Source organism: Branchiostoma floridae, chromosome 2 (assembly GCF_000003815.2).
Source record: "Branchiostoma floridae strain S238N-H82 chromosome 2, Bfl_VNyyK, whole genome shotgun sequence".
Lineage (NCBI taxonomy): Eukaryota > Metazoa > Chordata > Leptocardii > Amphioxiformes > Branchiostomatidae > Branchiostoma > Branchiostoma floridae.
The window spans coordinates 12,765,952-12,781,594 of record NC_049980.1 but is presented as its reverse complement, the minus strand read 5'-3'; the positions used below and the strand labels follow the sequence as shown (position 1 = coordinate 12,781,594).

The 15,643-nt window shown below is 41.1% G+C and overlaps 3 protein-coding genes and 1 long non-coding RNA gene across 4 annotated transcripts in view; 2 read left to right on the top strand and 2 right to left on the bottom strand.

Annotated features, from left to right (window-relative positions):
- Positions 1-3,319, bottom strand: part of LOC118409419 — a 4,098-nt gene extending 779 nt beyond the window's left edge. Inside the window, exons 1-3 of the long non-coding RNA XR_004830442.1 lie at positions 3,210-3,319; positions 764-913; positions 162-280 (exon numbers count right to left, since the gene is read on the bottom strand). This is a non-coding gene — a long non-coding RNA (uncharacterized LOC118409419). The remainder of the gene's footprint in view (positions 1-161; positions 281-763; positions 914-3,209) is intronic.
- A 626-nt stretch (positions 3,320-3,945) lies between these two features.
- On the top strand, positions 3,946-7,745 carry LOC118409409 (D-altritol 5-dehydrogenase-like). The gene is made up of 7 exons (XM_035810422.1): positions 3,946-4,300; positions 4,591-4,696; positions 5,142-5,268; positions 5,865-6,099; positions 6,322-6,392; positions 6,764-6,878; positions 7,101-7,745. Exons 1-7 carry the CDS (start codon positions 4,208-4,210, stop codon positions 7,395-7,397), a joined length of 1,044 nt encoding a protein of 347 aa, XP_035666315.1. The 5' UTR covers positions 3,946-4,207; the 3' UTR covers positions 7,398-7,745.
- Positions 7,746-7,795: 50 nt separating this feature from the next.
- Positions 7,796-15,598, bottom strand: LOC118409408. The gene is made up of 8 exons (XM_035810421.1): positions 15,529-15,598; positions 14,510-14,551; positions 14,182-14,260; positions 13,594-13,913; positions 12,618-12,797; positions 12,363-12,523; positions 11,744-11,947; positions 7,796-7,966 (listed from the first exon to the last, which is right to left on the bottom strand). The coding sequence occupies exons 1-8, from the start codon at positions 15,544-15,546 to the stop codon at positions 7,846-7,848; spliced, it is 1,125 nt and encodes a 374-aa protein (XP_035666314.1). The 5' UTR covers positions 15,547-15,598; the 3' UTR covers positions 7,796-7,845.
- LOC118409414 (ubiquitin-conjugating enzyme E2 W) overlaps positions 15,217-15,643 on the top strand; it is a 14,712-nt gene continuing 14,285 nt past the window's right edge. The window contains exon 1 of the mRNA XM_035810430.1: positions 15,217-15,224. The gene's annotated coding sequence lies outside the window, so the exon portion shown is untranslated. The remainder of the gene's footprint in view (positions 15,225-15,643) is intronic.

Below are 15,643 nucleotides of genomic sequence, written 5' to 3'. Positions count from 1 at the left end.
GTCTTGGTTTTCTGGGTTCTTTGGTAAGTTTTTTTTTTTTCAGAAAGCACCCTCCCCCCCCCCCCCCCCCCCAACCTCACTCAGAAAACAATGGCGCGCGCTGACACAACTTATTTACCACGCCATAAGAAGTGGTGTACTTTTTTTAAACTTTTTTTTACCTTCCTTCATTTCCATTCTGGTAGTGGGTTGTTGTCCACATCCCGCATGGCCTCTTTGTGACCCCCATCCTCGGTCTGGAGGTTTGCAAACAGCTCTTTCATGCTCCTACGCTTTCGGCCTACATGTGTTTGATGGAGAGAAGCTCTTCAATAAGATTACATTTTGGGTAGCGGCTGTCTGTTTGTCTGTTCTTCGTATTACGTTTTGTGAGTTAGTGTGAGGTGAGGTGAGGTGAGTAATAGTGTAATGTTGCCCAAACTGGACATTGCTGTTAACTGATTTGATATTGGACGGCTTTCTGTGGTTTATTCTACTCATGAACCAATGATCTAGATTTTTGGTGGCAGATAACTTTTAGTGGTAGGTTTTGGACCCCTCTACATACCAAAATCATGGTGCGTCTCATCAATACCTACCGACTTACCAAATATCAATACACATCCAGCTAGGCGTTCTCAAGTTTTGTTGATCTTCTACATACACACACACAAAAAAAACACAAACGCCACCCAAAACATAACCTTCTTCATGAGTGTTATATTGAGCATTATCAATGAGAGAAAGTGACAGGAACAGGAAACACAACGTGCTGCATTTTTACCATCACTACTGCCATCACTACTGCCGCCACCGCAGCCCTCAGACGTCATCAACTGGGACGAGATGATAAGGGCAACAAGAAACAGAACCAGGGTCGCTTTCATCGTGTTCAGCGGGAAATCAGACGACCGTTTATTTTACGTTAACGTTCCTGGGTAATCAAGAAGTACATTCAAGTCAGTATGTCATTCCATGTCAACCACTTTTAACTTTCTAAATTAGCGACTTGGATTTATTGATAGACATGTAATTCTTGGAGAAAACTACTGCAGCAAAATGTACGTAGTTCGCACCTTATTTACTGCCCATACTGTACATAGACCATAGAAAAGCAGTACAGATAATATTCACCTAAACTTTCGAATTCTTCAGCAAAGTATGATGATATGAAAGTTGTAGAGTTCAAGGGTGCCCCGAAAGTATGAGATTGTATAAAAAGGAACGAAATGGAAACGTGGTTAGCAAGCGAAAGTATTGAGCCAACGGTTACTACGGAGGATGGTACTTAGGCTAGTATACGAGGGGCGTGCAATTAGTAATGGTCCTGACCCATTTCCCATAGCAGGAGATTAATGAAACTTGGCACAGTTATTAGTCTTTCTCTTCATAGGAATCACCCAGAGTTATGCATTTCTCCCATTGTTTGATGCAGCTCTGGAAACCGATTTTGTAGGACACCCCAGGTTGGTCCTCCAACTGATGCCTCATCAATGGCACAAGAGGGACGACCAGGTCTGGGAGCTGTTTCCACAGACTTCCAGCCACGTTTGAATTCAGGATGCCAGCGTTTTACAAGGTCATATGATGGGGCATCATCACCATAAGTTTCATTTATTTCATCAAAAGTCTTCTTTGGTGTGCGTCCTTTCAAATACAAAAACCGGATCACTGCGCGACACTCAACTGGTTCCATTTCACACCTGGTCCATTTCGCACCTGACTAAGTTCAAACACCAGTAAATCAGAAACCACAATTAGTTCAGAGCTGTCTTTTGCAACATAACCCATAGAGATATGAATTATTACACATACAAAATTTCATTTAGATCAGACAACTGGAAGTGGGTCAGGACCATTACTTATTGCACGCCCCTCGTATGTGAGATCTGTATTCTCTACCGGCGATCCCAGACTAGACTGCTCTACAAAGGTTTTCTTGGCCCTTTTATTCTTGTCGCTTCCTAACCATGTTGATCTGATGGATAACACGCCTCAATTTTTGGCCGTTTCCAAAAAATGTTTGCAACCAAACTGTAAATCATACATAGCAGCTGCAAAATGCGTCAAAATATACCGTAGATTATCATAAAGTGTAGAGAAAAACATATACGAATGTTTTAGTAACCCAACGTCAATTCCGAGGTCGAAGGTATGAAAGAACAACAATGAAGAATCTATTGTTTGGTGTTCCATACTCTGTGTGCTTGGCGATTTATTCAACCTTCCTGGACACTTAGATTTCATAATGAAGGCAACTTTTTTTCATTTAGCATTTTCTTGATCAAAGAATCAAAGGTCATATGATCAGAGGTCATATGATCAAATCAACTTGTCCTAAGATCGAAAACAAGTCAATTCTTTTTCTCCACGTGATTATGACTCACATCCTCGTGTAGTATCTCTTGATAACATCCTCTTTATATCTTTCATGAGGATCTAGAATTAGACCTTGAAATTCAACACATCCGCTGACTATCCGGGGTTAACCATGTCCAAAATATAGCCCGTGTCCTGAGATGAACCCTTATTAGTTAAAGTTGAATGAACTGGCTTGCTCACCGTAATTTTTAGGAAAATGTGAATAAAGCCACTTCTCCATGTTAGGATATATGAGATTGCATACATACTTGCGTTAAGATATTTACGTAACTAAAGATAAGTTACCCTCGTCGTGCACCCTATTACATACCGTCTTAACCGTACTACGTCATAGCTCCAAGGACAACATGTTTACCTGTTCTTACGACAAGTACTATCTATGATTGAGATCTTTTCACTACTTAAAGTTTGTGCCTCCATGGCGTTCGCGTACGGTAGAGGTACATTCGGCATGATTCGTCTACTTCACAAAATATCAACTGTTGAAAACAAATGCACTGGCTGTGATTGATAATCTGGTGAGGTTGACCTTGATCTAAATAAACTACGTTCTGGACAAAATATAAGTTACTTTTTTGTGTATGTAACGCGTTGTAGTTATGAAAAGAAGAAGAAGAAATACACCAGTTCAAGCGAGGGAAAGCCTCTGTCACGAAGCGTAGAAAATGGTTCTAGTCTTTTCAAACAGAGTTTTCACAGTCATCACAGCGCAAGCTTTCTAGCTAGTATAGAAAAAAAAACTATCTGTAGTATTTATTCTAAAATTTATCATATCATTATATTATTACGTAGACTAGCAAAACCTTCCCCAGAGTACTTCTGGCATTTTTACAGTGAACATTTCTCACCTGTGAGGTACAGATCGGACGGTAATGTTAGATGTCTTTTAGTGCTGATCCACCGCGGACTCACTTCTGAATGAAATGATGTCTAACCCGTTTGTTCACTTATATATAATAATTGTGAGTCAAACTCTTGGAATCTCAAGGTCTCACCTCTGACATGGGAGTGGCTCAGTGTTGACAGATAAACATCACAACTTATTTATGAGTAAGCCTGATAGTGTAATGTGATTTTCGATGGTATAGATTTATATTTTGTGTATTTGGGAAAACAAATTCCCCACAACATAAAAAATGAGTAAGAACGGACAAAAAGCATTCCATGTTTCTTTAAGTTGATGTCAAATGGTAATTAGTGTTTTTTTTTTAATTGGGGCTTTGTTGTAACACTCAAAAATCCCGATCCATGGCATGTCCAGAAATGTCAAAGCCACTAGGGGTTCCAAAATCTAACTATATCGTTGACTTGGATCTCTCACCGTTGGGTCTAGATGCAAGCAAAAGGCCCAACTCTGGCGACACCCGTCAAGCAACTTAACGTTAGGCTAACCTTGAAGCAATCTACATCTTCCCACTGGCAACATGACGTCACATTCCAACTGGTGACAAGATGACTCCCGCTTGACGTCAAATCCAACATGGCCGCACCCAAAGAGGCTGCCAAATCAAAACAGGTTTTGCGGTAGAATCCAGTAAAGGGATTGTCCCCGTTTGATACCATGAGTAAAGAGAGACCACGAAAAACTCCCTAAACTGTAATGGTTCAGTCTCATCAGTAACCCGGAAGTTGTACACTCAGCGACGTTACAAAGTTCTTAGTGCCGCCGCGCTGCGCTCTGACCATGAACTTTGGACACTCAGATCAGAGTAGGGAAGCTGTCCAGGGTTCGTATAAGACTAACGTAGGAACCTTAAGTTTGTGCTTTGTACACGGCAAAGTTGTAACTGGTTCGGGACGGTGTGTTGCGGATTGGAAGTCTTGATTGCTAGACGAAGTTTTAGTAATGCAGGCTATTCAGTGGGACGCCAAAGCCGACGTGTTGTCACTGGTGAACGTGCCTGTGCCGACAGCCGGACATGGACAGGTTGTCATAAAGGTAGGGTAATGTCTCTGCATGACTGCCACTCTGCAAAATTTATCAGACATAAAACTTCTATCCATTTCGTAGACAGTACCAAACACACCAACAACAATCTACCTGCCGCTATGTCGTATGATTCTACCCGTATATATTGAACTGTGACAATCAGCACGGCTGCTACATCGTAGAACACCACTCCGTGACGTGATAGGGACCAGTGGTGGATTTTGTGGATTGTGTATACATTTTGTCGTAGATATTTGGCAAACCATATATACCATAATCCCCGGGTTATGATCCTACAGGTGGCCTATGCCGGTGTGTGCGGAACCGACCTACATATTATCCAGAAGGAGTTCCCTGCGGCCGAGAAGGTCATTCTGGGTCACGAGTTCTCTGGTGTTATCGAAGGTCAGACGGTTGGAAATAAATTTTTAGTGTAACATTTAATAGCGATCAAAATTGATTGTTCAAAATCGACTTTTGTTGAATTTTCTAATGGTGATACATTTCAAATTGAATTCTTATGCGTTCCTTGTTTATGTTTCATTATTTCTCTTAAACGGTATTGTTTATGGTGTCTTGTTGTTTGTTTGTTTATGTGTGTGTGTTCCTGCACTCATAATAATTTCCATGTGCTAGACAAGTCGTGGTGGAGGACAATGCAGCCATACTTCTCGGTCAGCTAACTCATCTAGCATGTTATATATCTATATTTGTCCAATTTGTACTATTTTCTCTGCGACCTGTGGAGCCTGGTAGAGACTAAGAGCTTCATACGCACCTCAAACGGACTTGAATATATACGCATGTGTGACCCCACCTTTACATCACGACAATATATTTGTTACTACAGAGATCGGTCCAGGTGTGAAGGGCTTCACGACAGGTGACCGTGTGTGCGTGGACCCTAACCGTGGATGTGGGAACTGTAGGGAATGCTTCAAGGCGCAAACCAACCATTGTCAGAACGGTGGTCTTAGGTAGTAGTTTTGTTTGTTTCGTTTGCTTTTCAACGTACAGAACAACGTTTTATTCATATATAACTGATTTATTGCCTGCTTTAAAACCGTCTGTGTTACACAAGACGACAACAGATGACAAGGGGCTGATATTATGTTATTACAAGTATTGTAACCAAGGACATGCGTTAACAATGCCTTTGAGCGAACAAGAGGTACTAAATGGGACCGCGTATTTCGTATGTCGAAAGAATAAAGTCTACATATGATATCAGCTTAAAGTTATCTAATCTAGATCCATAAAACCCATTCTATTATGGTCCTCATGATTGTTTTTTGTAATAATAATAATAACAATAATATCGGGTGTATTTTGCTGTAGCCTCACGAAGCTTTCCATGAAATCGTCTTCCGGGAGGGACGTAAAACGGGGGTCACCTGTGCTCGAGGAGGAGCCTCGACCACGTTTAACAGCCTCATTACCCTCACGGCTATCTACTAATATACAGGACTGTATCTGTTAAATTTATCTATTAACAATTTGAGATTCAAAGATTTTTCTATGTTTATCAATCTTTCTATGTTTTGGTTGATAATGTTATTGATTGATTATGTAGAACGACCATAGGGATTTTCCGGAATGGGGGAATGGCCAACTTCTGCGTGGTTCCGTCAGAGATGGTGCATCAACTTCCGGTGGAAGTGACTCTTCCCCAGGGTGCTCTGTGTGAGCCACTCTCGTGCATTCTGCGCGGCTGGGAAAACCTGAACAACCCATCCTTGGACTCCCGGATACTCATTCTAGGGGCGGGAATTATCGGGGTATTGTGGTCTACAATCTTTCACCACAAGGTATTTTATTCTGCATTACTCTTGTATGAATGTACAAGTTTATGACGCCTTACTACCTTACTCTGTAACGCCTTTTACTGGACTACATAATGTTCTTTTGAATATCCCCATATGACTTGTGATGTCTAGGAATGTCTATCACGTTTAAGATATGACTGCATTAATGATGCATGGAATTGCCACATGTTTGTGAGATGTACTTGTTTGGGTGACTGTCTGCAGGGTTACCGGAACGTGACTGTGAGTGAGCCAGCAGAGGGACGCCGCAACAGGATATCTGCTCTGGAACTTGGGTAATTTTTCATTTTGAAATACTTAAGTATATTTTAGTATTTTTATAATGTCTCTATACTGATGTTCTTTTCATAGCTTCTGCATCATACCTGCTGGGAAATGCTTGCGTATAAACTACTGCTATAACTTATATATACTTAGTATAAGGGGATTGCATTCGTCATTTCGGATGGTGACGAAAAGCCGGCGGTCTCTTGTATGAGGAAGCTTCGAGCGTTGGCCTTCAAGCGTCAAACCACTGCACATAAGAGAACCCAACACACTTTGCACTACCACTAGCTACTTGAAAATCATCATGCTTCAACTCAGTTAAAGAAGAAACAACTGTCAATTAATATGTTTTTTGCTGATCGTATTATTTCTTTTTAAGCTACCAGGCGGTTCATCCTGATGAACTAAAGGCCAACATCAGTGACGAAAACATCCGAGAAACAGGATATGACGTCATCGTGGACTGCAGTGGATTTCCACCTGCAATAGAGCAGGTATATTTTTGTAGCAAAATTTAATCAGAAGATTGTCGCTCAGTTTGACTCCTAAAGTTTGGGAAGTTTACATTGTCGAATATGCAGAGATGAGGGGTCGTTTAGTGTCATAAATGCACCTGTGGTCATGAACTTACGGCCTTGCCTAACATCCATTTAATGAATAGAAACGTTTAAACATAAATACAGAACTACGATTATCGTGACTTTGTTTCACTCCAGGCCTTCTCCTGGCTCCGTAGCGGAGCCACCTTCGTCCAGTTCGGCTGCTGCCCTCCCAAGGAGAAAATCTCCATCTCCCCGTTTGAGATCTTTTCGAAAGAGTTGAAGATCGTGGGTTGTCTCATCAACCCCTTCACCATGGTCAACACAGTGGAGGGGCTGGCGCGAGGCATGGCGGGAAGCTACCTGAAGGACTTCTCCCGACTGGGCATTAAGATGTTCCGTCTGCAGGAGTACCAGGAGGCCATCGCGCAGCTCAAGAAGGGAGAAATCTCCAAGGCCATGTTTGAGTTTTAGCATCTGTCTACACAGACATTCGCTTGGATGTCCCTAAAGAATTTCGTCACAAAAATGGCTTCATGTAAATTACATGAAACTACATGGAATGTGATGATTTGCCCTTTGCTGCTTTCCACAAATACAACTAGAGTTCCACGAACACATACCTTTGCCAAATAAACCAGGTTTGTTATGTAGAATGATGTCTGCAGACAAATGCTTTACTCATTTCATTTTCTTTATAATTATATGCTTGGAATACCTGTAGACAACAGAAGTCGATGATGAAATAATTAAAAGTAACAGTAAACTTGGAAAAAACTACATATCGGCTAACTTTGAATAAAGACATTTTCTAGTGCTCTACCAGTACTTCTGTTGTTGATCTTTCAAATACATATCAAACACGCCTCAGAGACTGGCGAATTTATATTTGCCAAGAAACAAGGGAATATGGTGGCATATTTTATGCAATGATCCAAGGGGCGTTCCGCCTGGTTGTTCTGCGGTGGGCTCTCTCCTGCTGCCGCGCGTGCTGTTCCATGTCCTGCTGCAGCTCATGGACACGTTCCAAGGCCTTTGTCACCCTAAAGATGCAGACAAATCACGGGAATTCATAATACTGTTTTAGTGAAAAAAAGACAATACCAACACCTTATATTGGAGCTAAAACAAAACTTGCAGTGGATATCAGTAGATTTTGTTGCCAAGGCGTTTGCTATCACTTATGAAATTCAATTGGTTTGTAAATTTAAGTTTCCACAAATCACTACGTATAACTAAACTTTTATTGTGAAAGTTGTGTTTATGGCAAGGGCAAGGGTGAAGTCGTTAGAAGTAGAGTTAGGGTTGGGTTGGAACTAGGGTTCGAGTTGTGGTTAGAGTTGGAGCTATTCGTCATCTTACAGCGAAACGTGTTGGTATCATGTGGTCGATTGGACCATCAAAAATATCTTAATCATCAAAACACCGTACCCCTGTTCAGTATCCAGTTTGGAGTATGTTCATGCGAAACCCGCGATAGCACTTGGAAATAGACTAGAAAGGCCGACATTTGCTTAAGAGCAAATACAGCATATTTCAGCCATACCCCTTCCCACGCAACATTGGACTGTTCCAAATCACCCCTGCGCAAAAATGGAACATCCTCTTAACAGTACATTATCCCCCAAAGTGGACTGGTATTGTGAATTGACTCCAGGTAAAAACAGAGCTTGCTTCTATTTTTCAGAAAATGACAATAATCACACCTTCTATTCAGAAAATTTTCATCATGACTGAAAATTGTTGAATGACTTCATGTAATGTCATTAACAATTTTCAGTACGATAACTAGGTGTAAGTTTAAAAAAGTATAAGCTCCTTGTGATGTGGGTACATTTATTATTGCAATGAACTTTTTTTATTCAAGTAGGGCATACGATTTAATAATTATCAAGCAGGTGCAGGTACTGTAGGAGCGTTTGTTTTCTTCAAGCTGTAAAACTGTTAAACTGTTTTACTTTGTATGCAATCAACCATCGAGCCTATTCTTATTTTAGTTTAACAACTTCCTGCCAGACCCGGAAGATACGATTGAACCTTGTTCGAGGATTTATTTTCGTCTATCTGGTCAGTCTGTTTATACCCTGGCGCTGAGAGTGTTTTATTGGGCTGAAACTCTGGCAGTTTAAAGTTACTTACAATTTAAATGTTCAAAGTTTATGCCAAACAACAACAGCACTAGGAAATGTGGCCACTATAGACAGGTGGTCACTATAGAGAAAATGCTGATCTATTGACTAGGAGCCGTACGTTACACATGATTTCAGTACACTGATCATTAATCATATAAACATTGCACAGGTAAGCCAATTGTTTAGATGTACAATTAAGTTCAAATAATTCTGAAGAGAAATATTGATGAGAAAATAATCATTCTCGCCACTGTCTAACTTATAATTACGTATCAAAACTAAACGCAGATTTTCTAACTAACGCACCTTTCGACGACTTCATCATAGGACCGCCGGCTATCAATCAAACACGGCTGTTGATTAGACTTAGAGTTTCAAACAGTCATGTGCTGTGTGCCAGTTGACAGCGAACTTCATGCTACGTGATGTTTTACATTGCTTGGACCTTCTTTCCTACAGCGGTGCTTCTACAAAATATTTAGACTGTAACACTGAGTTTTATAGAATAGAATTTGACGCAGAACAGCGTTTTTTGCTGGGTATTTTTTTTGAAACATGTCCGTGGGAATATCAGCGAGGCGGCGACGTAGGGATATCAGACCGTCAACAAAAGTCGCACGGCGGCTAACGGCGCAGCGAAGATACTAGCGCTATAAATAAGCGCTTCAACTAAGGATGGCAACCCGTACAATATTTTTGTATACTGTTGAGCTAAGTAAAGTTTGTTGTTTATGAGGTTTTAGTTGTCTTTGAAGCTTTGACCCGAAATATTTTAAAGTCAAACTGCTGAAGAGAAGTAAGTGACTGCTACGATTATCGTAGATATGGCCCTAAAAAAACTGATAAAAGAAGCCTTCTCAATAGCCTAAAATGCAAGAGCTTCCGGGGGGGCTTCGCCCACCTGGGTCCCCCCCACAGTGGCCCTGCCCCTGGACCCCGCCAGGGACATTCGGCGGCCCCCGGACCCCTGTCCGACGCTTTGAAAAAATCCTGACGAGAAGTCTGTACGGCCTGAGTCTTCAAGTTAACGTATTGTGTGGTCCCGCTTATGAATATTAATTAGCCTTCGCTGATTGGCTGAACCATTAATTGAATTAACTCTTCCTGCCGGCTAGACGCAGGTGCAGATGTCGGCTCTGTGGGGTGAACGTCCGAAAGGTCACGGCATGGAGAACGAAAGAAAACCAATTTCCCCTAAAAAAAAGTGCTGTAATTAAGCCTTTTACAGTACTTTATGCCAAAAATTTTACTTGGATCATTTTACCAACTATATTATGCCTATCTATACCAAATGTTACTCATACCAGGGTACAGGGGTGCAAAATATACCGTTATAAGACCGTCAACAACAGTCGCACGGAGCTAACAGCGCAGCGAAAATACCATCGCTAGCGTTTCAACTTCGGATAACAAGTTATAAGTACTGTTGAACTCAGTAACGTTAAAGTTTGTTTTTAGTTGCCTTTGACGGTTTGACCTGAAACAGTGTTACGCTAAACTCCTGAAGAGAAGTTAAGTGACTGCTGCGATTATCATAGATATGCCCCTAAGAACTGATACAATATAAAGCCTTCTGAATAGTCTAAAATGCGAGAGCCTTAGGCGGGCTTTGCTCCCCCTGGCGGGAACACTGCTATATACGGGATCATGAGGCCCCGCTTATGAATATTAATTAGCCTTTGGCCTCCTCTTCGCTGATTGGCTAGGTCTTTGATTCAATTAACTCTCCGGCTGACGCGCACAGGTGTGGCTCTGTGCGGGGTCACGGAAGGTCACGTCAGGAGGCCAAAAGAAAACAAATTTCCCCTCAGAAAAGTGCCAAAATTAATCATTTTAAAGTTGTTTATGTCAAAAAATTTACTTGAATCTTGTTACCAAGTATCTAATGCCTATCTATACCAAATTTCAGGTCATTTAATTGTAATACCAGGGTACAGGAGCCAAAAGTGTCCTTTTTTGGTCAAAAATTGGCCAAAAATCGCAAAAATAAGCATTTTGTTGCACTGTACACCAAAAGTGTTATTGAATTTATATGAAGGGATTATCAAGGCACATCTGTGTCAAATTTCAGCTCATTCGGTTGCAATACTAAGGTACAGGAGCCAAAAGTGTCCTTTTTTGGTCAAAAATTGGTCAAAAAATCGCAAAAATAAGCATTTTGTTGTACTGTACACCAAAAGTGTTCTTAAATTTATATGGGGGCATTATCAAGGCACATCTCTGTCAAATTTCAGCTCATTTGGTTGTAATACCAGGGTACAGGGGCCAAAAGTGTCCTTTTTTGGTCAAAAATTGGTCAAAAAATCGCAAAAATAAGCATTTTGTTGTACTGTACACCAAAACTGATATTGAATCTATATGGGGGACTTATCAAGGCACATCTGTGCCAAATTTCAGCTCATTCGGTTATAATACCAGGGTACAGGGGGCCCAAATATACAGTTTTGGTCTTAAGATGACCAAAAAACCTTAATAAAATCATTTAAGAGACAGATATGGAAAAAATGAAAAAAACGCCCGAGGGTATTGGCCCACTCTACCCTTGTGCCAAATTTCAAGTCATTCGGTTGAGGAACAACGGAGATACCGTGTTCTGAAGATTTGACAGGAGAAAGAAAGAAAGAAACATTACGAATACAATATATTTCACCATACCTATGGTATGGCTGAAATATAAATATATCCAACCTGTCTTCGTACTCCGCTATGGCGCCCAGCCTGTCGTCTATGAGAGAGATGGTGTCTTGACACTTCTTGGCGCAGTAGGCATTCCCGGCTAACGCCCCGCCGTTCAACACGACTCCCGCCACAGCCAGAGCTTTGTAACCGGCTGTAACCCCGGCAGCGAACGCCAGGGGCAGGTTCGCTGCCGCCCCAGCTACTCCAACTGCACTGCAATGAGAAACGAGCATTTTCCAGCATTTTATCTCCTGAAATATTCGTGTTTTATAAGAAAAGAGAAGAAGCATGTAAATTTTAGATTCAGATGTAGTAAAATAGTATTTCTTTATTTACGTTTAATAGTACTGCAAGACTACTAATCAAGATCGCTTGTAATTTATTTTGACGGTGCCGGTCTTGGCCCCCGTCTCTCCGCAAAATCATCGAATACGCGAATATATGTGATTTCATGCGACTGCATTGTTTTCACGGCAAACATCACCGCGAAATCGTCATGCCCACTCTTACCGCGAACTAAAATTTCCGCGAACAATAATGAGTTTACGTGATTTTTTACATCTCTCATTCAATGTGAATTTTGTGTTTACCAAATTCAACATATATTACTGTATTACAAGCAGAGTACCATGGAATCATGGCTATCAGGTGCTTATTCCGCCTGCCACATACGTCACGTCGATCCTTGTTGACGTCATTTCGGAGCAATTCAAGGTCATGACTAATATTCCGTAGATCAGAGGTCAGCATGTTGACGTCCAGGAGCATGATGGGATCTGTCTGGTCCTCCTGTGGACAATAACATATCTTATATAGTATGTAACATTCATAGTATATACTAGTAACTTATCAGACTCCATATCGGTATGGGCAGATATTTTACCTGTTCAAATTTGTCCAAAATACTTCGAAAATCCCTGTCAGCTTTGTCCAGCCTGGACTTGATGTTGGTGAGTTTCCTGTCGTAGTCGCTCGATAGTTTGTCTTTAACCTCCCTCAGCTCTTCGGTGGTCTGACGGCATTGCCACAGTGACAGGGCGGAGAAAACTGCACTTGTTATGAACTGCGCAAAAACATACGGAGAAATCAGTGTTACTAAGGAATTGCTCTGATGCAACCTGAAAGAAAGCTTAGGAAATTATAGGACCGTGTCACATGTTTGACATATTTCCTTTATTTTTTGCGTTTTTGTCTAATATCTAACGTGCATAACTAAACAAAAGAAGTACAGATTTACATGGTATTCAATATGCAGGTAGTTTAGATAGAGATAATGACATACAGATTATGCAAATCAGGACTGATCTGTATAACTCTAATCAGGACTGATTTGCATAACTAATGAGAAAAAATTGTAATTTCAGTGTTTTCAATGATCGGAATTTACATACGTAAAGTACATATTTAGTGGCAGGTGAAACATTAACAGATACTAATTGTTCACATAAGAGTCTAATTTGTATAATTGATGTGAAAGCATTTATTCCTTTGAGGTAATTGGTGGAGATTACTACTTGTGTCATATGTTAGTGAAAGGTGTGCACCGCGATACATAGATTATGTCACTTCATTTGCATAATTTATAACAAAATGTAAATATGGACTTTTGCCACGTACAATATGTTTTTGTTAAGAAGGTCATCCTAAATAAAGATATAGCATGCTATTTACAGTCTTATTTGCATAGTCAATGCGATAAGATGAAACATAACGTTAAAATCTCTAGAGATTTCCTGTAGGTATGGGGTCTCCAAACTCTTCTTTAAAATCGTATTGCATGTCAAAAGTCTTGAGGGACATAATTGGTGAAACTTTTCCACGTAGTAAAGGTGAGTTAGAGTACTAATTAGTTGTAGTACCTGGTTCCGTATAACAGTGCTCATGAACTGTCTCCTGATGTCAACAATCTCTTGACACATCGTCTGCCATCCTGCGTCAGGCGCCATATCCAGGCACTCCGCCAGGAGCGCTGCACTACGATCCTCCCCAACCACCGCGGCGAAGTCGACATCTTGAAAGAAGCACATGACCGTTTCCTTGGAGACAGGTGTCATCCCCCACATGCGCTGCAACAGGTTGGTGGTGGCTGCGCAGAAGACACGGGTGTGGCGGACTCGCCTGACGGCCATTGCGGTGTCACATAGATGTGCCAGTAACTCCCCAATGGTCAGCCCAGAGGCTGGAAAATTCAATGTGATATTTCTTGACACGCCCATGTCTATTTGTACATGTGGTCATGTGAGTCTACATGACATGTACGTGTTCCTCAAAAGTAATTTCGTTTGTCGATCTTGGTGGTCATTTGTCGTTTTACTATCATCATTGCTCAAAGAAGCACACCAATTTTGAGGACTTGTACAATAAACAACATGTATGTTCACTTTTTTTTGTTCAGTCTTATACTATAGATACATTCAACAAGCTATGAACTTCCTTGTAATAATTACCTATCTCTAGAGCACAGCAGTAGTTCCCAATGGCCTTGATGTCATCCTTGATAAGGCGTGGAAGGGTTCTCAAGAATTCCTAAAATTGAAAGTACCGACAAAGTCACTGAACGCCTGGAAATAAGGAATTGTTGAATATGTCCTTGATTGCAATGTACATTGTAATATGCAGTGGTGTTATGACTGTCCCATGAAAATCATTGCTTCGGTGGCAGGACAGCAAATTCAATGTAAATACACTGATTTTGTACTTTGACATTTGCTCCGCTTTAGTTTGTTGCGCAAGTTAATTATTTGTTTCACATCGAATATAGTAGCTGGAGGATACCTTTATTTCACTAGCATGCGCCCCTGGATTCGTCACCCATCTCTGTAAAATATAAAATGACACATGTACAACTTCCAGTTAGGGGAAATGGTGTTGTAGCATTCAACACCGCTATAATTTAGGTATGTCATGGCGCCACTAGCACGTTCAAGTAAATTTTATAGATAACATTAATTACTAATTTTCGCCTGATTTCGAAAGAAATTTTCCCCTTCGAAGATGGTCAGAAATGACAAGGAAGTAGTACCAAAATGATGGACAAATAAGTTGTGTTGTTGCTTAATTATTGTACTTGTTGAAGTGACACTAGCCAGGTAGCCATGTCAGTACATGTAGAAGTGAAACTAGTTCAATGGATAGTTGTAATGGTAGCACTAATATGGCATCCTCCTAACGCCCGGTCCCCAACGGCATTTACCTTATGGGGCCCTGCTGTCCCAGGGCCTACCTACGGGTATTATGATTGTCGCCACAAACAAGCTGTCAACCAATCAGAGAACAGGCCTTCCTTGGGCTTCATTTTGTCGGAAGCTGTCTCGCAAAGGCCGCTGGGAAGCTACCAGCCAATCATGTTACGTCTTACCATGACTTTGTTTGCTCACCATGCCAACGCCCGATCCCCAACGGCTGACTGCCCATATAAGGGCAAGCTCATTAATATCTAATAAGTAGGGCGGGTAATACCGCCGGCAAAAGGGAAGGAAAGCAGAGTACAGTCAGGAATAAATGACTGACGGTACTCTGCTGTAGGAGAATGTAATATGGAAGCCATGAGTGTAGTTTCCAATCTATCAGCTGGTAAGTGATACCAATCTATCACACTCGTGTCACTTTACCCTAGTGTACTTCTATATCTTGACTACACGAATGAATGTGGTTGTGATAGCCTTAGAATAAAAGATAGAAGGTACTTGTCACCTAGTATTTTGTGTCGTATATTTTTTAGCATTTTGCATGTTCACCAGTGTTTACTTGTCTGCATGTTCAAATGTAAAGGTACATACAAATGCGTAACTTACATGTATGGCCACCTCCATGTCGCTGCCCGGCCTGGTGAGCTGCTGAGCAGCCGGTACAGCCAACCCACCAACAGTCTAGTCACGTCTGGCAAATACGTTCGGCCTGACAATTCAC

Coding starts and splice junctions, on each gene's coding strand:
- LOC118409408 (XM_035810421.1), bottom strand. Junction 13,914..14,181: donor CTGCTGTGCTCTAGAGATAG/GTAATTATTACA, acceptor TGAATTTTCCAG/CCTCTGGGCTGACCATTGGG. Junction 12,798..13,593: donor GCACTGTTATACGGAACCAG/GTACTACAACTA, acceptor GTTTTTGCGCAG/TTCATAACAAGTGCAGTTTT.
- LOC118409409 (XM_035810422.1), top strand. CDS start 4,208: ATGCAGGCTATTCAGTGGGACGCCAAAGCCGACGTGTTGTCACTGGTG. Junction 4,301..4,590: donor ATGGACAGGTTGTCATAAAG/GTAGGGTAATGT, acceptor ATGATCCTACAG/GTGGCCTATGCCGGTGTGTG. Junction 4,697..5,141: donor GTTCTCTGGTGTTATCGAAG/GTCAGACGGTTG, acceptor TTGTTACTACAG/AGATCGGTCCAGGTGTGAAG.